This window comes from Petaurus breviceps, unplaced genomic scaffold (assembly GCF_028583685.1).
Source record: "Petaurus breviceps papuanus isolate PSGF00001 unplaced genomic scaffold, PetGlider_PUasm1.0 188, whole genome shotgun sequence".
Taxonomy (NCBI): Eukaryota; Metazoa; Chordata; class Mammalia; order Diprotodontia; family Petauridae; genus Petaurus; species Petaurus breviceps.
The window spans coordinates 9,651,095-9,678,851 of NW_027185804.1; the positions used below are offsets into that span (position 1 = coordinate 9,651,095).

The 27,757-nt window shown below is 38.9% G+C and overlaps 1 protein-coding gene across 1 annotated transcript; it reads right to left on the reverse strand.

Moving 5' to 3' along the window:
• Nucleotides 1-3,138: 3,138 nt before the first annotated feature.
• CSRP3 (cysteine and glycine rich protein 3) lies at nt 3,139-27,620 on the reverse strand. The gene is made up of 6 exons (XM_069091277.1): nt 27,463-27,620; nt 18,036-18,179; nt 11,462-11,630; nt 8,551-8,680; nt 6,322-6,415; nt 3,139-3,958 (listed from the first exon to the last, which is right to left on the reverse strand). Exons 2-6 carry the CDS (start codon nt 18,145-18,147, stop codon nt 3,882-3,884), a joined length of 582 nt encoding a protein of 193 aa, XP_068947378.1. The 5' UTR covers nt 18,148-18,179; nt 27,463-27,620; the 3' UTR covers nt 3,139-3,881.
• Nucleotides 27,621-27,757: the final 137 nt, after the last annotated feature.

Below are 27,757 nucleotides of genomic sequence, written 5' to 3' on the forward strand. Positions count from 1 at the left end.
CAGCCTCTTAAGTGCTTAATCCTATTCCACTCCATAGATACACAGGTGCTACATTATTTCCCCTAACACATCCTTTTGTTCTGCCTGAGAATTTACAGTAGTAGACCATTTTGTAGCTTCTGAGCTTACTTTCAATAGGCTTCCATCAACTGGCTGCACCACAACGTTTCTTCCTCACATAACTTCACCATGCAAGGTCTCCATTCCAGCAAGGTCAGTCTCTACCCGCAACACGTGCCAGGCTTCCTCTTGCTTTTTCTACTCTTCCCACATGGAATCAATGAAAAACAAAAGTAAAGGAGGGCAACCTAGCAGTGCCAAATTTCAAACTACATTACAAATCAGTAATCATCGAACCATTTGGTACTGAATAAGAAATAATAGTGGATCAGTGAAATAGATTAAGTATACACTACACAGTAGCAAATTACCATAGGAAGCTAGTGTTTGATAAACCCCCCAAACCCAGCCTTTTGGGGCAAGAACTCACCATTTGACAATAATTGCTAGGAAAACTGGAAAACAGTTGGGCGCCTTCCTTCACTTTTTTTTTTTTATTCTTTGGGTATTTTAGATCTTTTGTTCTTCCAGATGAATTTTGTTGCTATTTTTTTCTACCTCTATAAAGCGATTCGTTGGTAAGTTTGGTTGGTATGGCATCTATCTGGCATTTAAAGTCCTTCACAGCCTGGCTCTAACCTACCTTTCCAGCCTTACTATACACTACTCCTCTTATCAGACTCTTTCTTGCTGTTCCTTCCACATAACAATCAATCTTCAATCTCTGTGCCTACACTGGCTATAATCTGTTCCTAGAATGTACTTCCTCCTTATCTCCACTTCTTGGGATCCCTTTTTCAAGACTCAGATCAAATGCTACCTTCTACATGAAGTTTTCCCTGATCACCCCACTTCCTGATACTTTCCCTCCCAAAATTACCTTCCATATCTGCTATTTCTACTTAGTTATTTCTATATTGTTTACACCAATAGAATATAATTTTCTTGAGAGCAGGATGTGTTTCATATTTGTCTGTGTCTCTACCTCTGAGTACAATACCTTGTACACAATGACACTTAATAATTTTTTGTTGTTCATTGATTCTTATAGAATTTACATGTAGAGAGAATTTTGAGATTTTGTGTTGACCAAAGCATGGTAAAAAAAAAAAGTGAGGGTTTTTGTTGCTGGTGGGTATGCATAATAAAAACAGAAACAGGGATCATTCCTGCTTTACCTAGTTTCATTTGCATGTCAGTCAAGAAGGCTCTTAGGAGTGAGGGATGTAGTTCCCATAGCTGAATTTTGCAGGCAGAGGCCACAAAATGTGTTTTGGAGACATGGGAAAACAATCAAGAATTTAAAAGGAATTTTTAACCCTAAGTCAAATGGTTGTCTGTGGCCTAGGGCTGCAGGTTTGCCTGGGAGGCAGGGTGCTAGTCTGAAGAATAGGCTTCAACTTAGCCTGGGGTATTCTACTTACTTCTCTTCCCTACTCATTTGGGTGTCTTATAGTCTTTTTTTTTTTTTAAGCAATCGGGGTTAAGTAACTTGCTCAAGCCTACACGGCCAGTTATTTCTGGGTGTGGTGCTGAGTGTCTGAGCCCGAGATGCCGGTGCTCTTACTCGCTGAGCCACCTGGCCGCCCCTAAGCAATTGGGGTTAAGTAACTTGCTCAAGGTTACATGGACAGGTGTTTCTGGGTGGGTGCTAAGTGTCTGAGCCCGGGATTCGATCTCCAGGTCGTCCCGACACTGGAGCCGGAGCTCTTACTCGCTGTGCTACCTGGCCGCCCCAGGGTGTCTTATAGTCTTAACTATTACACTAAAAGAGTATCAGCCTGACCTTATCAAGTAGATGCTTTCTAGCCATTTCACTTCAATAGATGGAAACAGCAGCACATAGCCCTGAAGAACTAAAGTCAGATAAATAATAGGTTAAAGTAGCTTGAAGACTACGAGAACAGTGGAGATATCCGGAAAAGGCAAGTCAACAGAGAAGAGACACAATACTGAATGCCCAGAAGAAAAGAGAGAAATATCATCACTGGAGGACTTTGGTAGCCCCGTAGCATTCCAGGTGGTTACATTGGCCACTGACAGGTGTGTATGTATATGTATGTGTGTCCTGCCTGTGTAAACCCTAACTAAATGGGTTTCTAGTATGTGTCCTTTCATGCATGTTTCCTTATCACACATATTCTGTGTGTGTGTGTGTGTGTGTGTGTGTGTGTGTGTGTGTGTGTGTGCCCTCCTACTGATGGTAACCTATGGGGGGAATCTTTTCTTGTCACTCGATTTGCTACTGTTCTCTTAGGTTTTATTTTGCTCAAATTAACTCAGAAACATGAAATGAAAATTTAAAAATAGTAGTGATTGTGTTGCACTTTGTATCAAGAACCATCTCATAATTTGGCTCAAATGAGGAATCAATGAAGAAAAATGAAGTTTAACGAAAATGTGGAATCATGGATGCTAATGACATCTTCCATTTATTTAGGGCTTTATAAAGCACTTTCCACAGAATCACAGTTCAGCAAATCGTTTAAATATTATTGTCCCCTTATATGGGGAAACTGAATCTTGGCATAGTTAAATGTCTTGCCCAGGGTCACTGAGAAAACATAGGTAAACATTTTAAAGATTTCAAAGTGGTGCATAAATGCTAGTTATTATTGGTGTTTTTGTTCTTGCAAAACTATGAAGTATGAGAACTTGACTTGGACTCATGTACAGATCTTTGAATTCCAAATACTCTTCCCATTATAACATGTTCCCAGTATTATTAGCATTAGAAGGAGCTTTAAAGATAATGTAGTCCAAAACCATCATTTTACAGACCATTAAACTGAGAAGGGACATGCCCAAGGTAGGCTTTTAACTTCTATTTTCTATCTTCTATCATCTCTCTCTCTCTCTCTCTCTCTCTCTCTCTCTCTCTCTCTCTCTCTCTCTCTCTCTCTCTCTCTCTCTCATACACACACACACACAAATAAACATGTTACATCTCTGGGTAGTAGAAAAGAGAGAAGAATTTTACAACCAGTTACAGTTTGATCTCAGCTCTAATAATTTGAAATAAAAGACATTTAAATGAGAGAGCAAGTCCAAGAATAAAGGAACAGACTTTTAAAATGATTTGTGAATTAAACAATATCTATCATTTATTATCATTTGAGCTTTCAAGAAACATGCAGGATTAAAAAGCCGGTGGATGAGATAAATATTTCCTTTCCAACAACAGTATGCTTTTAACTTTCTGCTTAAAAATGGGAACTATTTTCTCTTCTCCCTCGTCCCCTCATCTTCTCTTCATCCTTATGTGACTTTTTCTTCAAGCTAGTAGGCTGGGAAAATGACTCAAATCTTCTATTGTTTTCCTTAGTCGACTGTGTTCCTCACTTACTTTTTCTTTAATTGAATTCGATAAACATTTATTAAACACCTACCATGTACAAAGAAATCTTTGCATTAGCTCTGCAACTTCCAAACCTTCCATTCACTTCCCATGGCTGTGATTACCACACACCTGACTGAGATTGACTATAAAGGATATGTGTTTCCACATTCTCTTGAAAAATTATTCCCCATTAAAAAGTCAATTCAAGAAATGTACCAGGACATCTTCTGGCACAAGTTAACATTTATTTATCAATCCCCAAAGGATCTCAAGAATTAGATTATTTTTAACATAATAGACTGTAATTAATTTTCTTCCAAAGACTTTCCTAGCATCACTTAGTACATCCGCTGCTTCTGAAAAGAAATCTTGTCCAACTTCAAAGATGATTATTGGGAAAATGTATCATTTGTTGTGAGATTGCTTGTCAAAACTTTGTGCCAGGAAAAGTCATATCCAAATGCCCAGAATTCAGCATACTTCACTCTTTCCTCTCCACTTGTTTTGTGTGACCTCCAAACCCAATCCCTGTGGGGCCAAAATTTTTGGCATAACAAACTGAAAGAAAGGAGATGAGAAAGTAGAGAAAGACAGAAAATAGCTTAGTCAATGAGTTTATAGTATTTCATTCTGATTCAGTAAGTTCATTTTATCTATTAGTTTTCACACACTTTACACAATAGGTATTTTTCTGAAAATCTCTATGAATACTAATTGGTACTCCGTGGTTCTATTCTGAGTGAGTGCTAGAATCCTAAGATTCCATTCCTTAAGAATGATGAGAGTCTTGGGATCTGTAACTATATATTCCATTGGTGTTGAGAACCCTCTCTGTTTGCTTCTTCTTTTTTTTTTTTTTTGCTTTTTGGAGGACAATTGGAATTAAGTGACTTGCCCAAGGTTACATGGCTAGTTTTCTGTGTGTGTGTGTGTGTGTGTGTGTGTGTGTGTGTGTGTGTTAAGTGTCTGAGGCTGGATTTCTGCTTGCTTTTTTACACTTACTTGGGCAAGCTAAAACCTCAGGGTCTTCCAGTAATGTGAATGATCTCCCCCAAAGCAACCGGGTTTCTGGTGTTCTTTTTGTTTCTTTTGTTGGGACTGGGGTAAATTTTCTTAAAACTAAACCTACTTATATCTTTAAAAGTTTTTTTTCTTAAATCTGTATCTACCTGTATCCTAAAAAATGTGTTTGTTTTTAATTGGACCTACCTGTATATACACTTAAAAGGTTTAACCAAATGTGTAACTGGCAAGTCTTGCCTATTTTGCAGCGAGAAATTTCAGTGTAGGTAGTTTTCCAGGAGGAAAACATGGCACATAACACTATTAGTAGCTATAACTTGTATTTAGTGGTGTGGACAAGAAGTGAAACTGCTGGCTTAAAGGCCTAAACTCCGTGGGGCATTTCACTTTTGGGGTGAAACAAAATGAACCAACCAGTTCTGAGAGCCAGCTCTTACTGTGTCTATTCATCAGCATCCCATGCTTTCATGATAGTGGTTTGACTTTTGAAGCACTGGTTAGGGTGGGTGGTGAAGAGTAAGAGAATTCTAAAAGAACAGTGCTGAAAAAAGTCTTAGAGATCCTCTAAAAAGATGTACATTTCCTCCTCAATCCCATGAGAGGAAAGCCAATAAGAAAAGAGCCATGAAGAATGAGGTTGAGAAAAAGTAATTGTGACAGGAATAGAAATGAGATTGTTGGAAGAACTAAATAAAAGAGAGCTGCTGGACCCAAGGTAAATGGGGATTTGTTTGCAACCCTGTGTAAGTAAGAACCTTTGAGATTTACCTGAAATTATGTATAGGGGGTACCAAAAGGGCAATACAGCCCACATTGGCTATAACTAGAAGACAACATTATCATTAATGATTTGTGCTGGGGAAATAATGTAGAAGACATTAAAAGACAATCTTTGAGCAAAAAAAGAAATGGGCTGGCCAGGTAGTGAGAGTAACACATAAGAATCAACCCCAGTGATTCACTGATATATAGGGAATAATCGAATTACCAGAGGAAGGCTGCTCTGGAGAAAACAACTTGGGTCAGTGGCTCTGGAAGTAGAGGACCTGGATTCAAATCCTGTCTCTGATGATTACTAACTTGTGTGATCTGTGGCATTACTTTACCTCCATAAGCTTTAGTTTTTTTCCTCTATAAAATGAGAGGGGGATGGATTAAATAGTTTCTGAGGTCCCTTCAATCTCAAAGTTCTATGAAGGTTTAAGAAAAATATGGACACTGGTTGAGAAGGAGTGGATGTACTGAAATCAGATTCAGGAAGGGGGTTCCCATACTGATGACATCAAAGAAGGAGCCAATGTCAATGTAAGTGAAATGAAGGGGAGATGTGGCTTTGAGACAAGTTAGTCAATGATCACTCTTCTCCTCCACCTAGGAGGAAACTGGGTTTTCTTGAAGAGTGAGGTACTGTAGTACTGTAGTGACAGAGATTGGAGCAAGAGATTGGAGCTGGCAGGGTATATGAAAGGAGAAAGAGAGTGTTGTTGCCAAGGCACAGGCAACCAAAAGTAAGGAGAGAAGGTGGAAATTTCATCATAGGGTGACAGAATTTTATATGAGAGTTTCAGAGTATTTTTCGTGCTAATTGCTAGGACCTGAGAATATATCTGCTTCTCTTCAATGATGCTTTGACCAACTCCAGTCATAGTAAGTAACAATCTCTCCTCTACTGACACCCCCAAAGTGTGGGGCTTAGGACTTCACACTAGGCTTAAAATGGAAATAATGACTAAAACTGTATTGAGTTTGGCATGTCCTCTCCCCTGAAGCAGCCTTAGCCCTCGTCAAAGAATCCAAATCCTATGATTGGTCAGAAGGTTTCACTGACAGAAAGGCAAAGAAGGCACCCCTGGCACAGAGATGCCCATAATGCAACTTGTCATTCTTCTCTTACTCACCTTTGCAGTAAAGTTCTCCATCTTTGTCAGTGACATTTGTAGATTCTAAGCTTTTCCCACAGATGGCGCAGCGGAAACAAGTCTTGTGCCATGGCTGAGGAGTAGAAGGAAAGATGTCACAAATAACTAGGCAAGCAATGCTTTTCATACTGCAGGACAGTGACTGAAGCCACATGAAAAGATACACCCAATCTTTAGAGAACTTAGGTGGCTATTGACTAGCATAGGCTCAGAGGAAAAATCCAGCTGAATCTAATTAAATTTAGACGTGAATGATGAGTAAAGGTGTTGTTTGGTTTTAGCAAGGAAGGCTAACTTGGTTTGAACATGTCCATGAGTTTTATCCTTCAAGTTTCAACCTAATAGTGTGTGGCAAGCCTGTGACATTGATTTGGAAATTCAAATTAAGCTCGTATCCATGATGATAGGAAAAGTGCCAATCATCCAACTAATTCAATCCAACAAAATATTTTTGCTTTAGTTATTTGTATATTTCAGATAAAGGTATTTTTTTGGTTTATTCCAAGTCTTCACAGCAACTTGAACAACTCACTTAATAGAACCTCCCAGTTCCATTCCTGACTTTCTAGACTTTTCCATCTCATACCAGCAGCCTTCTCATTCTGAAGACGCCTTTGTTTTACAGCCATCTCCTCTGATTGGTTAGTACCAGATTTGGACCACCATTTTATAAGGTATCAAAGACATGCTTACTTCAGTCCTAGATCTATTTCTCACTCTCAGGACTTCTATACCTCCTTGCCAGTACCCTTACCAGAAAGTTCCTAGCTCCATCCACCCCATTCCCTCTTTCTCACTCTCTTTTATGTGTTTTCTTCTACCTTTAGAATGTAAACACCTTTGAGAGTAGAGAATACAGTAAGTGCTTAATAAACACTTTATCTACCTACTTTGAAGGCTTATTAAGTGTTCTTCAAAGAAAAAATCTGTGAGGGAACTATCAAGAATAATTAGTTAACTCAGGGAAGGAGGAGGGAAATGAGGGAATGAGAGAATTTGGAACTCAATTTTTAAAAAATGTTAAAAATTGGGGAAAATAAAATATTATTTAAATAGAAAGGAAAAAAGTATTGGATAGCACCCCCCAAAAAATAAAAGAAAAATTAGTTAAAAGAGGAAACTGGATGTCCTGTGCCTTGCCATGTTACCTTCTCCCTTGCCCTAAGCTGGAGCAGATAGTTGGTCTTATGGATACAATGTTAGACTTCAAAGAAGGAAGACCCAAGTTCAAATCTTGCCTTAGGTACTTATTTGCTGTGAAATTGTAAACAAATCATCCTTCCTGAACCTCAGTTGCCTCATTCATAAATGCAGATAATAGTCCCTAACTCACATAACTATTGTAAAGATCAAATAAAATAACATATATATGTATATATATATATATATATATATATACACATACACACAGTGCCTTGTAAGCCTTAAAGCACTATGTAAATTTTAACTATTATTATTAGTGCTTCTTCCCCCCAAAATCACCTTATCTACTTTTTATGTAATTTGTTTATCTTCCATATGCATATAGATGTCTTCTCTGTCCCCCTTAGAAAATAAACGTCTTGAGGACAGGGACTGTTTTGCCTTTTTCTTTGTATCCTCAATGTATAGGACAGTGCCTGGTATCCCATAAACAATGAATTCTCTTTGATTGATTGACATGCTTCCTTCTCACTTTCCATAGCTCAGGTGAGTTCTTCCCCAGTTAATGCCTTTGCAGCAACTGCCTCTCCTAGTTCTTCACTTGGTGTAGAGTGTCAGGGGTTGGGGGAGGAGTCTCAGGATCTCAATCTTTCCCATCACAGGGTGTTACACTCACATCTGTCCCCACAATAGGTTTTTCTCTTGTGAGATCTGTTGCCTTGGACTGGCACATTTTGTGGTGCTTGCCCTAAACACCAGAATTATTACTTATGGCTCTTCTCAGGGGCATTTCTTTTCTATTTTTGATGACTAACTTTAAAATTATATTAGAGGCGAGAGTCACCAATCCCTCTATTATAAAAGTCTTCCTTCTGCCCACACACACACCCCAAAACCAAAAAGTGCTAACTCAATTCCATATTTCAGGGTATGTTTCAGAATGATAGTAATAGACAATTGGCAATATGAATTTCTTTCAGTGTCTCCTGATTTCTTGAATTCAAAATCCAAGCAGAAAAAAATGTTTGACACCAAAAATGAAGAGAGAAAGAAGGTCCTTCTTACTTTGCCACCACCCATTATCCTTTCAGCAGCATAGACCGATTTGCCGCAGCGAGGGCATTTCTCCACCTCACCAAACTTGGGGGTAAATTTAGAAGGGTTACTGGTAGTTGACCGAGTTGTCTTTGGAGACCTAATGGAAAAAAAAAACAGGTTAGTGGTCCACAATTTACCAATATTCTTTTTACCAATGCTAGTTAATTTCCTGAGACAGACATTAGAGTAGAAAGAGCAGGTGGCCTTTCAGCCACTGACTCCCTTCCCCTATCTGGGCCTTAGTTATCTCTTGTGTAAAATGATAAAGATTAATGAGATGATTTTAAGGTCCCTTCGAAGCAGCTCTAATATTCTGATTCTAGGTTCTAGTTTTTACTATTCAGCTTGGGGCCCTAGTACTGTATGTACAGTGATTTGAAGCATTCTGTCTTCCTCTCCAAAGAGAAATTTGAAAACTTTGTTATAGGGTAAGGATGGATTGATGAAACATGTCCAAAAGCAACAGTATAGAATTTCTCTTTGCAATTCAATCTCCCATATTTTACTCAAAGGATGGACCCTGCATGGGAGACAGAAACAAAGCAAACTGGTAATGTAATAATAGGATTGTAAGGTCAATCAGCAAGCATTTAAACTCATCTGATCTAGAGTTAGAAAGAACCTTTCCAATACTTGTTTACAGTCTTTTATAGCTGATCAGCATATTCACTAACGTTAAATATTTTATCCTCACCACAACCTTATCAAGCAGGTAGAGGAAAAATTATTATTCCCATTTCACAGATGAAAAAACTGAGACTCAGAGATTTAAAGTACCCATAGACAAATGCCTGGTGAATCCCAGAGCTAAGACTAGAGACTAGGCATTCTGACTCTTCCTATGACACTATTGCAATAACAAAACTAAGAACACAATAGGAATCTTCTCAGTGCAATCCTTTTTCCTCCAAGTAGAGACCCATTCTGGAATTGAATAATGAGGTCAGTTAATGAAAAGAAACTTCTCTTAAATTTCAGGATTTCATAGCCTTTTTTTGTTCTTATTATTGCTTTCCCTTCCTAAATTTTTAGACTAGACTATTGAAGAGATATTTAGGCAGCTAGGTAGTGAAATGGTTAAAGCCCTAGAGACAGGTAGAACTGAATTAAAATCTTTCCTGGTTAGTCATATAACCCCTGTTTGCCTCAATTTCCTCATTTATAAAATGGGGTCAATAATAATACCTACCTCAAAGAGTTGCTGTGAGGATCAAAAGGAATATAAGTATGTATATGCATGTGTATATGTACACACATCTATGTATGTGTATGTGAACATATATGCACATGTGTGCATATGTATGTATGTATAATGCTTTGCAAATCTTAAAAGGTCATATAAACATTAGCTATTATTCTCATTGTTATTGTTGCTATAATACATACAATCTTCAAATGATCTGAGATTTATTCATCTGTTCAAATGTCATGCATTGGGTCAAGTACCGAAGACAATGCAAAGATAAGTAACCTGGATTCCTACCCTCTAGGAGCTCACAGCCTAGACATCCAATGCTAATAGAAAGAAAGTATTCCAGCAGCCAAGAAGAGGACAACTCAGTTCTGGTTAGGGGGATCAACAAATTCTAGAAGCATAATATGTTGAAGCTGGAAGGCACATTTGAAATCATTGATTCCAATTTCTTCATGTTACAAACGAGACTCCCTTGAAGAGGCAGCCCAACTCAAGAAACTTGGAGGCCAGCCACCTAAAGATGGATAAGACTTCAACAGACAGAGAGAAATGGAATGATGAAGGAATTCTAAGCCAAGGACACAGAAGTACTGGATGTGTCCAGGGAATGGGAGTAATTAGATCAAGTTGATTAGACTACAGGGTGTTTGAGGGGGAAATAAACTAAAAAGGTAAATTGAGCCCTCTTTGTGTGTTCCAAGCCACCTAGTACAGATAAATCAGGTGAGTTTCAACTATCTATGTTATTACCCAGTGATCAACCTTTGATTTTTCACTTATTTCTATATATGTTGTTTCTCTCCAATAGGATTTATGCTCTTTATGGGCAGAGATTGTTTCATTTTTATCTTTATGTTCCTACTGCCTGGTACAGCACTTGGTGCCTTCCCTCTAAAACTGTCTCCCATTCACACAATGTCTTGTGTGCACTTAATTATTTACATATTGTCTGTCTTCCCCCATTAGAGCATGAGCTTTGCGACAGAAGGTACCAAGTTTTTGTCTTTCTATATGTCACCATTGTTCAACACAGTGCCAAATACAGAGTAAGTACTTGATAAATGCTTTTTGACTGACTAATTGACATTGGTTACAAACTGCTGCAAAGATTTCCCAAAGCCATTATACTAATGTCACTAGGAAAGCAGTTGATTATTTATTTAAGACATAAAGAAATCCATACTGAGCCACCCTTTTGGGTGATTTGTAATTATTCATCTCATGACCCAGGGGTGAAAATCTAGGAAGCTGGAGAGGGGATTTTTGTATCCCTTATAAGACAAGAATACACAGCACAATAATGACTTTAGTTATATTAATGTGATTGACATTTAATCTCCCAAAGGTTAAAAAAGGAGATGCTGTGAAGGTCTCTAAACCTTCAAACCCCATAAAGTCCATGCATTTCAGGTTCTCCATCAACATGCAGACCAAGAGCCCTTGTGTAAGAGTAATTGCCTGTTAGAATGGCAGATAATTTAAAGAGTCTTTAGAAAAAGGGAACATTGTTTTAAAAAAAAAACTTGGTCAAATTGACTATTCCCATTATAGACTCATCAACACTATAGTCTATTCTTCCACTTCCAGAAGACGTCGCTATGGAAACTAAATGAAGTGCCCTAATAATTGGGTAATAGAACATCAACAAAATAGAGAGAGAGGGGTGACAGGATTTTAACGTACTGTTGGAATTGCAATCCAAGATGTTCGCCAGTATCAGTACTAAGGCAGCCAGCACCTTGCCCAAATCCAATTCCTTTGGGGCCATATTTCCTCCCATAGCATGATTTACAGTAGATCTCAGATTCATGAGCTGCTACTGTTGTGCTGTCCAGAGATTTCCTGCAAGCCACTGAAAGAGGAAACTTGGTATTAGAGGTCCTGCTTATACCATAATATCATAATCCTCCCAAGCAGTCACTTTCAAAATAAGTTCATTATCAAGTTTGTATCAGCGATCAGGAGGTGGGGCAGTGGAGAGAGTGCTGGATCTAGGCTCCGATTAGACTTGGGTTCAAATCTGGTCTCGGATATTTATTAGCTGTGTGACCCTAAGCAAGTCACTCCACCTCTGCCTCAGTTTCCTCATATGTAAAATGGGGATAACAATAGCATCTGTCTCCTAAGGTAGTTGTGAGATATTTATAAATTACTTTGTTTAAAGTGCTGTTTAAATGCTACCTATTATTTGTTTTCACAGATTAATAATGCCCAGCATACATCTCATTTAAAAATAATTTTAGTTTGTATTGTTTTTATACTACCATCATTTTCAGATATTTCCCTTTGTCTCCCAAAATGGAATACTTCTTTGTAACAAAGAAAAACAGTTCTGGAAAACCACTGTATTTGGCAGTGCATGCCATGTTCCGTGGAGAGGAGGTGATATGTCTCATTAACATTCTCCATCTTTCATTAACGTTCTCCACGATCAAAATTTGTCATTCCAATCACTCAAGAATCAGGCTTCCTTTTAGAGTCCTTTCTGTTTCTATTATTAAAATCATTATACAAAGTATTCTCCTGACCATGTTTCTCTTTGTGTAAGTTCATTCAAATCTTCTCATGTCTCTCAGTTTTCCATAGTCATTATGTCTCATAGCACAAACACATTCCATTCCATTCATATACCACTTTGTTTGGCCAAGTGATGGGTAGGCACTTTGTTTCTATGTCCTTAATACCACACAAGTGCACTACGGATTTTTCATTAGATACAAAGTCTTTTATTCTATCTTTGACTTCCTTGGGAAATGCACCAGTTGGACGCTAGTATTGTGACTGCTTCATCAGAGTGAAAGGTTTAGTTAATCTTTTTGCATGATTCTAGATCTTTAGCCAGAACGGTTAGATCAATTCACAACTCAAACAATACAGTAAAGTGTGTCTGCATTCCCATAGCCCATCCAACTGGAATCGCTTCTGTTTTTTTGTTGGATTGAATTGGATCTTTCCTAATTTATTGGATTTGAAGTAAAATTTCAGAGTTGCTTTAATTTGCATTTTTCTTTTTATTAGTCTTTTAATTTTTTTTCATATCTTCATAGATAATTCACAGTTGATTGAATGATCATTGTTAACATTAAAAGACCACTGGTGTACTCACCACTTCAACCCACATTGAGTTATGTGAGGAAATAGAAATCTGACATTCAAGAAAACAAAGTGTGTAAGAGAGCTCAGACCCATACAAATACATGATAAATATTTAATAGAGGGAACCAAGTTTATGCATTCAGTGATTGAGATTGAATATCTCTTTTTCTTTTTGTTTTGTTTTTCTTTTTTTTAATTTTTTTTGAGGGGAAAAGTAGGGAAATTGGGGTTAAGTGACTTGCTCAAGGTGACACAGCTAATTTTTTTGTGTTAAGTGTCTGAGGGCAGATTTGAACTCAGTTCTTTCTGACTCCAGGGCTGGTGCTCTATTCACTGTGCCACCTAGCAGCCCCCAAGACTGAATATCTTAAAAAGGAACATTTCCAAAAGAGCGAATGAGTTCAATTCCACACCACCCTCTGCATTTGAATTCTTTCCCCTCTTTATATTGTCAGTAGTCATGCCTCACCAAACCCCAATCTTGGATTACTACTACCATCCACCACCTTCACTTCTATTCACATGCTGCTGATTAGAGCTGTAAAAAGTCATGGAACTGTGCTGATTGTAATCACTATGAATTTATTTTTCATAATCTTAAATGGGCCCTGACTGAATGATGGCAATCCTTTTAAATATCCCTAAAATATGGATCAAATGAGGTAACATATGTACAATGTGCTCAGGATGGTGCCTGGAACACAGTAAGTACTGTTTAGATGGTTATTCCCTTCCTCCCTTCTCCTTCTCCTAAGAGTAACTCACCTCCTCACCACTTTAATAAATCTTTTCATTCTTTCACAATCCTTGAACAGCACCATACCCCACCCCTCTGCTGAGGACTTCCCTTCATATTTCACTGAAAAAAAAATTGAAATCATCTACTAAGAGCTCTCTTTTCTTCCCCCATCTTCATCTCACTTCACTCAGATCTCTTGTTCCACGGTATCTTCCTTGGGTGGCCTTTTTCCTTACCAAGGCAAACCACTCTACATGCATCTTTGGTCCCATCCCTTCCTGTCTTCTCCAAAAGATAGCCCCCTTTGTCATCCCCACTCTCTATTCAACCTTCATTCTATTGACTCATTCTCATCTGCCTATAAACATGCCCATCTAAATCCTTCAAAAACCCCTCGATTGATCTGTCCATCCTCACTAACTGTCATCCTAGGTCTCTCCTTCCCTTCATGGTTATTTCCTTGAGAAAGTCATATATACTCAGTGCTTCCCCTTCCTTTCTTCTCACTAGATTGAGGAACCTTCAGCCCCAAAGCCACATGTGGCCCTCCAGGTCCTCAAGTGTGACCTTTTGACTGAATCCACCCCTGTTTGCAATGTAGTTTTCAACATCATTGTTTAATTGAAAGTGCTTTCAATAAAATCACCAAGGATCTTTAAATCGCCAAATCTGATGACCCTTTCTCAATCTTCATCATTCTTGACTTCTTTACAAACTTTGTCGCTGTTTATCACCCACTTCTCCTAGATCCTCTCTTCCCTCTAGATTTTCATGACTTTGCTCTCTGCTGGTTCTCCTGCTTAATCTCAATTTCATTTGCTGAACTTTCTTCCAGGTCATGCCCACTAATGGTGGGTGTCTCCCAAGTCTCTGTCCTGGGTCCTCCTTTCCTTTCTCTTCATTATCTTATTTGGTGACCTTAAGCAGTTCCAATGAGCTAAATTATTATTTATCGACTTCTTAATCCCCACTACTAGTTTTTTCATCTAGATTAATGTCTACCAATCTTGGGAGTCCCCTAGTCCCTTTCTCAGACCTTCTCTTCTCCCTCTATACTTTCTAATTTGACTTTACCAGTCAGTTCTGTGAGCTCAGTTATCATCTATATGTCAATAATTCTCAAACCTTTATATCCAGTCCTAACCTCTCTCTTGAGCATCTCACATAACCACTTGTCTATTGGACAAGTCCAACTGGGTGTCCAATAGGCATCTCAAACTCTGCGTGTCCAAAACAATCCAGGATCTTTCTTCTCAAATTTCCCCTCTCAATGTCCCCAATCATTATAGAAGATATAGCCATTCTTTCAGTCACACTGTCTTGCACATATGCTAGATAGCCAATTTATTTCCATGTCTTGTGATTTCTACCTCTGAAACTTCTGTCATTTATATCCTCTCCTCTCTACTCACACAGCCACCACCCTTGTGTAATCCTCATCTCCTCATGTCTGAACTATTACAATAATCTTCTGATTGGTCCCTCTGCCTCAGGTCTCTCCTCATTCCAAGTCATTTCCTCTCAGCTGTCAAAATGATTTGCCTAAATTATAGATTTGGCCATGTCACTTCTCTACTCAACAAATCCAAATGGCTCTTTATTACCTCTAGGATTAAATAGAAAACCCTTTCTGTGGCTTTTAAAGCCCTTTACAACTTGGTCCTTTCCTTTCTTTCCAGTCTTTTTACACAAACTCCCTCCAACATAAACTCTATTATCCAGTGACCTTGGCTTAATTACTGTTCTGTTGGGGGAGACAGCATTTACCAAAGTCAGTGCATATGAAAGACATATAGAGTAGGTAGCTTTAGAGTAGCTGTGGGACAAGAGTAAGACCTCCTGGTAACATGTGAGCTGGGTCTTAAGGGAAACCAGGAATTCTAAGAGGTGGAGGTTAAGAAGGAGAACATTCCAGATATATGGAGTCTTATTCTGTATCATCAATTAATCAGCAAACACTTATTAAGAGACTACTGTGTGACAAAGACAAAGCTTTCCTTAAAAACCTTGTTTATCACAGGCTAGAAATGAATTTTTTTAAAGCAATTGGGGTTAAGTAACTTGCTCAAGGTTACATGGCCAGGTGTTTCTGTGTGGATGCTAAGTGTCGGAGCCCGGGATTCGATACCCAGGTCGTCCCGACACTGGAGCCAGTGCTCTTACTCACTGTGCTACCTGCCCCCCCCCCATAGAAATGAATTTTTACTTTAGCATTTTTATTTTGGTAGAGAGAATTCTTGGGTGGGTTATGAGTTGGATTAGAGGACCACAAGGTTCCTCTCACTTCTGAGATTCCAGAATTCTGTGAGTGTGAATTTGCAAAATCCATAATGGTCTCACTAGAGCTGTTGAAACCTGGATTATCATCGTAGAAATGTTTCTGCACAACCTATGAGATGACTTTTAACAAATAACCTTTCATCACAAAACTAAAAGCATTGGTAATATACCATCACCTGAGAATGCCCATTTATTCCCCAGTTTTATAATGATAATTATATTTACTGAGGAAGATAAAGGATAATGGAAGCCATGGGGGGTAGATGCAGTGTTCCTATTTCTGGAATGGAGTCTCTTTTCTCTGTAACAAATAGAGCTAAAGCCCTTGAAGTGTTATTAAAATAGCTCCCAGATATGGCCTCACTTAGCAGCTCATGAGGAGCACAGAGGACTTAAGAGGTTTGCCAGGAGCTGGCCTACTAAATTTGAAACTAGGCCTATGAAGTTGGGGGAGACTCCATAGCTGAGGAGTAATTTGGAAAGAAAGGCCTCCTTCATCCCATTAGGGGATAGTTTATGACCAAGTTTGCACTGATGGGGTCAGAAATGATAATATTTTCACAGACGTGTGCTGGCTCTCTTCACTCTAAGCTTCTAACCATTGTGACATATTTGGTGCCTGTGAGAATAACTTAATAAGATAATAATCCCAGGAGAATCCCAGGGACTGGTGCCCAAAGTGGAATCACCTGGTAGATTAACAGATTACCCCAGCACCTGCTCACTCCAAGAGTTTCTTAAGTATCTAGCTTTTTTAAAGATAAAAATCCTCAGATGGACAGAACTAATGAATGAGAATTTAAAATAGAACACAATAAATAAAATAGAAAAAGAACCACTCTTGGGCAAGTGCAGATTTGCTGATGGTTTGAATTGTAGGATGGTGAAGTGTTTTCTAAAGTCATCTCATATGTCCCTTAGATATATTAGTATTACAGAAATCCATGTTGCAGCAGCTCTTCAGAGAGTTGGAAAGGGCCTTAGAGAGAGTGTGTCTTGAAGGACTTGGAAGCAGAAAGCCTGGGTGAGAATGCTGGCTCTGCCATTTACTGCCTGGGCCACCTTGGCCAAGTCTTCATCTCTCTAAACCCCAGTTCATTCATGGATAAAATGGGGACCAGCTGACACCTTCTACAAGAAACAGGACAGGTATTCCCCGATATTATCTACCCAATAAAGTTCACAGGATAGGGTGGGGGCTTGAATAGGAACCATACATATCTGTGTAGGATGTTCCAAGTGAAAAACTTCTTTAACTAACGCACATCAGCACCTTCTCTCCAGTTTATACTCTCATTGTGTTGCCTGACATACTGAAAGTTTAAGGGAATTACATCCAGGGTCATATATCCAGAAGAGGGACTTGACCCTAATTCTTCCAGTCTTGGATGCCAACTCTTTATTCACTATGACAGGATAATCCATAAAGTTCTTAAGAGCTATAAAGGACATTTGAGATCAGCTAGTCTAAATTCCTCATTTTTCATATGAGGAATCTGAGGCCTGCAAAAATGATAATAACTGGACCCAAGGTCACAGAATTAATAAGTTTATGGGACATACAGAATTTGAACTCAAGTCTTCTGATTCCAAAGCCTATGTTTATTCTTGGTCAGTTAGGTGGATAGAACAATGAACCTGAAGTTAGAAAGACCTAGGTTCAAAATCCAGCCTCAAGATACTTATTGTCTATGTGACCCTGTGCAAGTCATTTAACCACTGTTTACCTTGGTTTCCTCAACTGTAAAGTGGGGGTAATAATAGCACCCACCTTGCAAGGTGGTTGTAAGGATCAAATGAGGTAGTATTTGTAAACCACTTGGTATAGTACCTAGTAGGCATTATATTAATGCTCATTTCCTTTTCCCCCCTTCCCCTCTGCTATGTTAGGGCTATAGAGGTTAAACTGTTCAGCCTGTTGTCCAAGACCCTCCACAATCTTAATTAGGCAAAAAGAACTCTAACCTCACTGCCTCCACTTAATATTTCAGTGATAAGGACATACATAATAAGCACTTAACAAATATTTTTCACTGATTTCATTCATTCATTCATTCATTCATTCATTCATTCATTCATTCATTCTATCCAGTGTGGATTTGGAAACACCACCTGAGCCCAGAGATTTATCATCCAACTTACTGCAGTGGAAGCAAGTCTTGTGGAAACTTCTCCCATTGCACTGGATTTCCTCTGCATGATAGACAGTTTTTCCACAGGCTCCACAGCTTGCTCCTCCACCCCAATTTGGCATCTTCAAGGTTCTCAGTGTATTTTAGAAGCAACCTACAGGAACATACACACACTCAGAAAAATACTTTCAGGTAACACTAGGAATGGAGCAATTCTTCTGTAAGATCACTTTTCTCTGTATGAGTTTGTCTCAACAAGTAGATTTCAACTTTTACAAAAGATTGAATTCATAGGATTATAGATTTAGGGACAGACAAGACTTTAGCAAGCATTTATTTTATTCTTCAATAAGGAAACCAAGACCCAGAGAAATTAACTGATTTTCTCAAGGTTACATTGATAATAAATATCAAAGAAGGAATGCAGTCCCGGGTCCTGTTACTCCAAAATCCAATGCTGTTTTTTCCATGACCTCATTCAAATAAAAAATTGAAGTGTTATCATACTAAATGAGGATTAAAGCAGTTCTATTTGACCCTAGAAAGTAGGATTAGATTAGGACCAAAGGTGAAAATTATTAGAGAAGCATAATTCAGCTCAGCACATCAAAGAACTGATCGATTGGAACAACTGAAACTGTCTAACAATTCAATTGGCTCAGTGGGTAGAGCATTGGGTCTGGAGTCAGAAAGACTTGTCTTCCTGAGTTCAAACCTGGCCTCAGACCCTCTGGGCAAGTTATTCCAAACCTGTTTGCCTCAGTTTTCTCATCTGTAAAATGAGCTGGAGAAGGAAATGGCAAACCACTCCAGTATCTTTGCCAAGAAAATTCCAAATGGGGTCACAAAGAGTTGAACACAACTGAACAGCAAAACTTAATAAACTGCTTCCAATGATCTTCAAGCAGAAGTTAAAAGATTCTTTATCACTGAAAGTGTTCAGGCTCAAGTTAAATGACCTCTGACATCTTTTTCAAGATTCTATGATTTGAAATAAACTGCATCATAGCCATCTTTTCCCTCTAGCTTATCTGGCTAAGAAAATACTTTGATTTTTTAAATCTCTGATATACAAACATGCTTTCCTTCCTTCGAAAGGATGGAGCTAGACTGACAGAATGAATCCCTACTCACCTTGGGCAAGTTATTCCAGTCTTCTCACCGGTAAAATGGAAGTGATCATCTCTGCCCTGCTTACCTCATAAGGTTGTTATGAGGATCAAGTGAGACAATGAAGTGAAAGTACTTTGGAAAGGTATAAAATGCTAAATAGCTGTAAAGGTTTTTTTTTTTTAATATAAGACACCTGGGATCTGCTTATCTGTAGACATTACCAAACTGTTGTTGTAATCCATACTTGAGTACTAAATTTAGCATATGGCATTAGTTGAGGAGAGTGCTATTTAAAGTCATTTTCTCTCTCTTAAATAATATAATTACATTTTCCATTTTTTTTAGGCTAGAATGGAGCTACCAGATTCTTGATACAAATTCTGAAATACTTCTTTCTGTGAGGGAATAAATTTTTCTCTGGGTTCCTTTGCTTTTCCCAATTCTGATTCTTCTTACTTAACATACAAAATAATATCATTTATAATAGTATTTTTTTTTTAAAGCAATCGGGGTTAAGTAACTTGCTCAAGGTTACACGGCCAGTGATTTCTGGGTGTGGTGCTGAGCGTCTGAGCCCGGGATTCGATCCAGGTCATCCCAACACTGGAACCGGTGCTCTTGCTGAGCCACCTGGCCGCCCCTAAGCAATTGGGGTTAAGTAAAAGTAACTTGCTCAAGGTTACACGGCCAGGTGTTTCTGGGTGGGTGCTAAGTGTCTGAGCCCGGAATTCGATCTCCAGGTCTTCTCAACACTGGAGCCGGTGCTCTTACTTGCTGTGCTACCTGGCCGCCCCTATAATAGTATTCTTAAAATGGGAACTGGATCTGTGATTTCATTGGTAAAAGGAAACACTCTAGTGAAGAAACTCTATCACCAATGTAACTTACATTCTTAGAGAGCTGCCTAGAGCCCCAAGAGGTTACATTGGTTTACAAGTATAAGGAATCAGTATCAGAGAGGGGTGGTGAAGAAAGGTTTACATGCTTTTGATGCCAACCTTTTATTCTAGCAATGGTGTCAAACTCAAAGAGAAACAAATTTCCTCCAGCCATTGTATTAGGTTAGAAAACATCAAATAAACATCATCTATGTTGTATTGCAGGTTTATTTATTTTTGTTTAACATTACCCAATTCATTTTAATGTGGTTAAGTGGCACTTGGGGGTTTTTCCCTCTGGGATTAGTTCAGGTAGGGGTGTGTGTGTGTTTGTGTCTGTGTGAGAGAGCAAAAGAGACTGAGACTTTAATCTTTGTACCGTGTGTGTGTGTGTGTGTGTGTGTGTGTGTGTGTGTGTGTAGAGAGAGAGAGAGAAAAAGAGAGATAAGAGTTGGGGGGGGGAATCTGAAGATGAAAAGTAACTTCCTCAAGGTCACACAGCTAATCACAGAGCCAGGAGTCAAACCCAAGTTTTTTGATCTCTGGGCTACAAGGCTCTTTGCACTATACCAGGGTTCCTGGAATGTCAGCTTGTCATTTGCATGGCATATTATCAGACCACTCTAAGCTTTTGGCTCCGACCTTTCTCTTCTTGGAAGGAAATCATTTCCCTAGAATAGTTAATGAGTATCATTGAATACTCCTAGGTCAACTTGTCCAGATCGTATTACACAAAGTCAGTGCATTGCACTGCACATAATGGATGCTTTTTTAAAAATTCAATTCAAAGCTTGTTGTAGCTAAGAAGTAAATACAAGTCCCATCCACCCCCTCCTCACTGACCCAAAGGCAAGAAGGGAATGATCTTCTAAATATAACACCAAAGACAAATGGTGACTTGAACACTTATACATTTTGAGAATTTATCAGTCTCAGCCTTTTCAAAATCTTAGCTCAGGCAGAGGCATGGGTTTTTTCCATAAAGTCTTAAAAAATAGTAACTAAATGTCACCCTCAAAAAGGGAAGTTATTCTGTTTCTACTGAAAATTGCCTTGTTATTTTTCCAATTATTTTTCTCTTACATGTATATTATTTATATATGTGTTGCCACTTGGTTTTTTTTGGATCTAGAGTAAATGATAAATTTAGAACTAGAAGAGGATTTAGAGCTTACCTGACCCAATCTTCTCATTTGAGAGATGAGAAACTGAGGCTCAGAAGGGGTGAAATTGATATCCCCAAGGTCACATAACTAGCTAGAGACAGCATCAATCCCCAAACCAGACTCTGGTTTACCAAATCCTTTTAAAATGCTTGTTTTGCTATATCATGCTGCCTTCTAATTCATTTTGGAGATACATCTGTCATCTATCACCTCTATTCCAAAAGATTCAACCTTCTATTATGGAAGATGACAAACTACTCAGGAGAATAGGAAAACAATATATTTTTGTTCAAGCTTATTTTACTCACAACTTTCAATGTAAGGTAAAATGAAGGAGAAATGAAATTGATTTCTTCCAGGAATGACTGTGGAATTGATGAGATTAATGATGTGGAAATTTACAAACTGACCCCAGATAGGATTTCTCATTTCAGATCTACAGTATGAATTTCACTTCCACATCCTAAAAGATAATGGACTATAGATCTGCCTCTTGGGGACTATGATTGGCAACATGCTTTTCAAAATGTGTAGAACATTCCCCATCATGTAATGTATCACATCCAAGATTATCCCGAAAGGATGCCAATTTCTGATATCCATGCATGAGAAGCAGGAAAAATTGGGAATCTTCAAACATTCTACTGAACAGGTGTTAGTTTCTACATGTGCAGATGGGAATGTATCCAGAGACTAAAACAGTCAATAGCAATCATTTCTTATTCTGAAGCCAGTGAGTCTGAAGCATGTTAGTGTAGTGGGCAGACCACTCAACTGGAAGTCAGGGGATCGAGGTTCTAGTCCTGTCCCTGCCACTGAACAGCTATGTGATATTAGGCAAGCCTTTTAACCAATTTGGATCCTTTCCCTTATATGTATACCACCCCCCCCTTAATGCCATAATAAACTGTCCTGCCTACCTTACCCAAAATTATTATAAAGCTCCAAAAGGACTATATGTCCAAGCAATTTGAAATGTATAATTGCTATATTAATGGAAGGGATTCATATGAGTATCATTTCAGGAGTGAATTAAGCAGCTGTGATTTATTTAGTAGGGTGTTTAGGATCCTGGCATACACACATGGACCTTTAAGCCTGTTGTATTTCTTTGGAATGCCTGCATCTCAACATTCCTCCAACTGAGCTCTGAATGTTGGAGTTCCCAGGCCAAGTTCTGATGGAAACACCATTTGTTTATCAGTGTGGTATGGCTAGCGTAGGTCACCAAATATAGGTCAGTTTGTCACTGAGTTCCATCTGTCACACTTATCACAAATACCCTTACACCCTCAGAACACTCTGTGTTAGTTTTAGACATGTCCACATTGTCATCAACAGGGTCTTGGGTCAAGATGAAAATAGGAATCTGAGCAGGGGAGTATGAGAATTGAAAAAAAGTGAGATCTATCTCATACCACATAGAGAGGGGACAGAATGTCTCCAGGCTTCCTAGTTGGATTTTTCTTTGGCATCAATGCTCAATTCTAGTCCAAATGAGATTAAACCCTTTCACAGGACCAATTTCTTAACCCACAGTTAAACTGCCATCAACTGTCATATGTGGGGATTATTAGCATTGGAATAATGCTATATTGAATTAATTTGGATTAGAATTAAAATAAGTAGGAAGTATTTACATCTTAAATATTAAGATTCTCTGTTTCAGAAAACCAAAGAGAGGAAAAAGAGTAAAATATTCAGAGGCTTCCACCCGAAAATAAATAAATATAGTAAGCAAAATGGCTACTTGATGATTATATTTCTCCTGCATCAGGATTTAGAAGACAATCATTAAAAAAATTTTTTTTTGCTTTTTCTTTGGAGGGGGGAAGTTGGAGCAATTGGGATTAAGTGATTTGCCCAAGGTCACATGGCTAGTTTTTGTGTTAACTGTCTGAGGCCACATTTGAACTCAGGTTCTCCTGACTCCAGGGCCAATGCTCTATTCACTGTGCCACCTAGCCACCCCAAGAAGGCAATCATTTAAGCAATAGGGACAGTAGATTTAGAGAAGGTGTTTTTGTCAAAGTTGACCATGGCAGTTCAATGCTTACTCTCCCTTTGATCATTCCCCATCCTGTGGCATCTCTCCCACTTGAACTCAAGGGAAGATTTTAAGCCATAGCAAAAATACTGACATCCCAAAGACATGTATCAGATTTGGAAACACCATGTTTCCAACCAACAAACAATTAGAAGAACCTAGGAGACTCAGTTTTACATGGAGCCTTGAGTTAGAGGTAGAGGTGGTATAATGTAATGGAAAAGATGGCTGGATTGTGAGTCAGAGGACTGAGTTTGAATACTGACTCAAATTTCAGAGGATTGGGAACTAAATCCCAGGCTAGTTCCTCACTACCTGATTTCCTTACTTATAGACATAGCTGAGGAGATTTAGAAGATTTCTAAATACTTTCCAACTGCAAAAAAAATGATCATCCTTGGTTGGACCTCAGAGTCAAGGAACTGATTTCTAGTCCCATTTCTATTACTAATTTACTGTGTGGCACTGGTCAAGTCATTTTCTTTCTCTAGGTCTGAATCTTGATCTGGAAAATGAGGGTGTCAGACTAGACTGAGGTGGGGAACCTGCAACCTCGAGGCCACATGTGGCCATCTTTGTCCTCAAGTTCAGCCCTTTGACTGAATATAAATTTCACAGAACAAACTAATGAAAGTTTCCAAACTGTGGATTCATGAACTAGAAGGATGAATAAAGACCAGAGTCTCATAGAAATGTCACACTACCAACACTCACTTTTATCTTGATGCTTCAAATCTATTCTCTAAGTACAAACACATGTTGCCCTCCTGCCAAGTCTGCATGTTCTAGTTCAGGACATCAGAAATGGTCTCGTGTCATACACATACATTCCTTTATTGCTGTAGAAGTGGGCCTGATGTCACCTCCAAGCAGTTGTAGACTTGTTCCTACCTCTGTCAAGCCCTCCTTGGATTGGACAAAGGAAGCTGTTATGCAGGACCTACTAAATTACCTTATATTTATGTGTAGGTGGTGCAGTGGATAGAGCACTGGGTTTGGAATTGGGGAAGATTCATCTTCCTGAGTTCAAATATAGCTTCAAATACTTATTAACTTGTGACCCTGGGCAAGTCACTTAGCCCTGTTTGTCTTAGTTTTCTCATATGTAAAATGAACTGGAAAAAGAAATGGCAAACTACTCCTATATCTTTGCCAAGAAAACCCCAAATAGGGTCACAGAGTGGGACACAACTGAAAATTAACAACAAAATATATTTTATATATAAAGTAATGTTGAATAGTGGATAAAGGACCAGCCTTAAAGTCAAAAAGACCTCAGTGCAAGTTCTATTGTTTACACAACTGGCTGTGACCCTAGGATAGTCATTTGACTTCTCAGTATACCAGACAACTCTTTGAGACTTTTAAGCATCATAGACGGTGTTGATAGCATTGGCAGAGAGTTTTCTCATGGAGGTTCCTTAAATTGATGAAATCATAGGACCAGTCCAAATAGGTATGTGTGCAGTTGTTTTGCTGAAGAACACTGACACTCTTTAAGGGCAACGGTTCAAATCTATGTTTGTTTTAGTCTTTATATCCTCAGAACCTAGCACATGGATGGTCCTTAAGAAAGGTTTATTGATTGGTTGACTGGAAATACATTTCTTCTCTTTCATAGAAAGAACCTCTAAGTTCCAGCAATAAACATTGTTACTGAAACTGAGCTTCCCTGTTCAGTACTATTTAATGTTTGGTGTAATTATCCCATATTTTCTATTTTGTCATGCCTTCTCATACCCTGACTTACTCCTTACTTCATACTAAGTCCTAAGGATTTATTTGAGCACAACAGTATTAGATGGTTTACCTAAGGTCAATCACCTAAAAAGTTACAAAGGTGAGAATTGATTCTAAACTAAGCTCTCAATCCACTAAACTCTTCTGATGCCTTCCCTCTCAGATTAGCAGATAAACTGAGAGCTGTGACATAGACCAGAGCAAGTATTAAAGTGAGCTAGGAGTCAAGGGACCAAGACTCCAAACCATCTCTACCAATGGGTCATGAGATTGATAAGTGGCTAGTAAATGCCAAAAGTAGAGACAAAAATCCCAGGGCTACTGATTACTAATTTTCTTCCCTTCTTGAGAATCTCTCTTTTTTTGTCTCTCTCTGTCTCTGTTTCTGTCTGTCTCTGTCTCTCTGTTTGTCTCTGTCTCTCTCTCTCTGAAGTATTTTTTTTGTTTCTCCTAAAAACCAATAGAGGCAGCTGGGTGGAACAGCTGATAGAAGGCTAGACCTGGAGTGAGAAAGACCTGAAGTCACTGCCGGTCCCAGACACTTACTAGCTATGAGTCCTTGGGCAAGTCACTTAGTCACTCTTTGCTTCAGTTTCCTCAGCTATGAAGTGGGGATAGCAGTAACACCTACCTCACAAGGATGTTGTGAGGAGTGAATGGAATGTGTTAAATGCTTATTACAGTGCATGACTTAGGTAGGTGCTTTATAAAAGCTTTTTCCCTTTCCCTAGATATCCATGAACCATCTGGTGAGACCTATGGACCTCTTCTTCTTAGAATAATATTTTTAAATGCATAAAAAGTTTTAAAAGGATTACAAAGGAAATAAATTATATTGAAATATATCACATTAGTTTTAAAAATCAAGTTTATAGCCCCAGGTTAAGAATCCCTGGAAAGAGCACTGGATTGAAAGTTGGACCACTGTTTAAATTCGTGCTCTGCTGCTGACCAACTGTGAGGTCTTAGGCAAATAAATAACTTAATGCCATGAGAATTTCTTCATATGAAAATGACCTATAGAAAAGGTAATTTTGTAAACAATAATTAATTACATAAATGTGATGCCTGACATTCATTTAGTGATTTAATTCTCTCAGGGTACTTCTATCATAATAATCATCCTTCACAGTAGGAAAGGTAAGCACTATTTATTAACCCTACTTTAAATATAAGCAAATTGAGAATCAGAGATGTTAAGTTACTTGCCCAGGTCACACAGCTAGCAAGTATTAGAGTTTAGATGGAGTCATTTTTCTGGATGATTTTTAACTTAAATCATGATGAAAATCTGCCAGCTGATCCCTGGCTTCAAATTAGCCTCTAATTAAAGCTTTTCATTTGACTTCCAGCTCATTATGATGCCTTGAGAGGTAGTTTTATTTTTCAGTTCTTTACTTTCCTCCTCTGTGAAGTGAAGAGGTTGGAGCAGACAACCTCAAAAACCCTTTCCAATCTAACATCTCACTTTTCAAAAGAGCAAAGGTTTTGAATGCTATCCCTAGTTTGTTTGCTTTTCTTATTTTGGAAAGTTGGTTCATTGTTGACAATCTGGAAGTCTGCATGCATGCAATGCTGTGCCTAGTCCTGGCATACCCACCATCCACCACACCCCCAGTGCTCTTTGGGGCTTTCTTGAGCATGCTTTATGAAGATTGGCTTCTATTGCTTCTGTCATTTCCTTACCTGGTCTAGAACCTGCTTTTTCACAGGATAAGATTAGCCCAAAATCACAGGATAGGAATGTTGGAGGGTGTCTAGAGATCATCTAGTCCATTTGACAGTGAAGGAAACTGAAGCCCAAAGAGGTGTCACCCAAAGTGATAAGAGAAACAGGTTTGAATCCCAGTTCCTGGGCTATTTGCATGTACATGATTACATCTCTGTACTAGGACCCCCTTTGATACTCTGCCATGGAGAATTCGGGCAACACTTGCATCAATTGCACAGATGAGGAAACTGACAAACTGAGACTGACCTCACTCAAAGTCAGCAGCTAATAAGCAGCAGGGTTAAGCTTCGTGACTTCTCCAGGTAATCTAATCCAGTCTTAGCCCCTCTACTGCACAACTATCCTCCTGTTTGTGACATATCACTCTATGGTGGGGTGGTGGGGGAATAAGAATTCTTTCCACGATGAAAACAAGCAATAGACACCAATCAGAAGCCCTCCCTGACCCAACCATCTCACCATCAGCTGCCTTGGAGCCCAGAGACAACAGGTTTTTAAGGGGCTTTTGTAGAGCCCCACTGAAACCTTCCAAGGCTTCTCTACCCCATTCAGGGACATCTAACCACCCCACCCCCTTACTTCAAACCTTGGCTATTTTGGAACTCGTTGCCTGAAACAGCCCAATATTTCAGGAGCAGAAACATTTCTATGTATCACCTGCTGAACACCTAATCACATTCTGATAGCCAAAACTTTTCATGATACACCCACCCTCCTCATTCATTACAGAAGAATGTAAATTCCTCTGTGTATCCACTTACCTCCCTGGGTGGTCTCTGTGTGTTCAACTAAGGCAGAGAATCCCAGGGTCCTCTTTAAATACTCAAGGCACTCAAATCACCAGCCTTGGCCCCCCCATGATGGGGAGGGGTGAGTGGGGAGGGACAGCACAGGAGTGAGGGGATGAACAAGCGATGAGTAACTCAAATGCTATCAGCTTGCTGAAAATAACTTGTGAGCAAAGCCTTGAGTTTTGTTCTCCCCCGCCCCACACACCAGCTGGGGATCTAGGGAAGAACAATGTCATCACTGAATTTTCAAACTACTCCTTGCCTT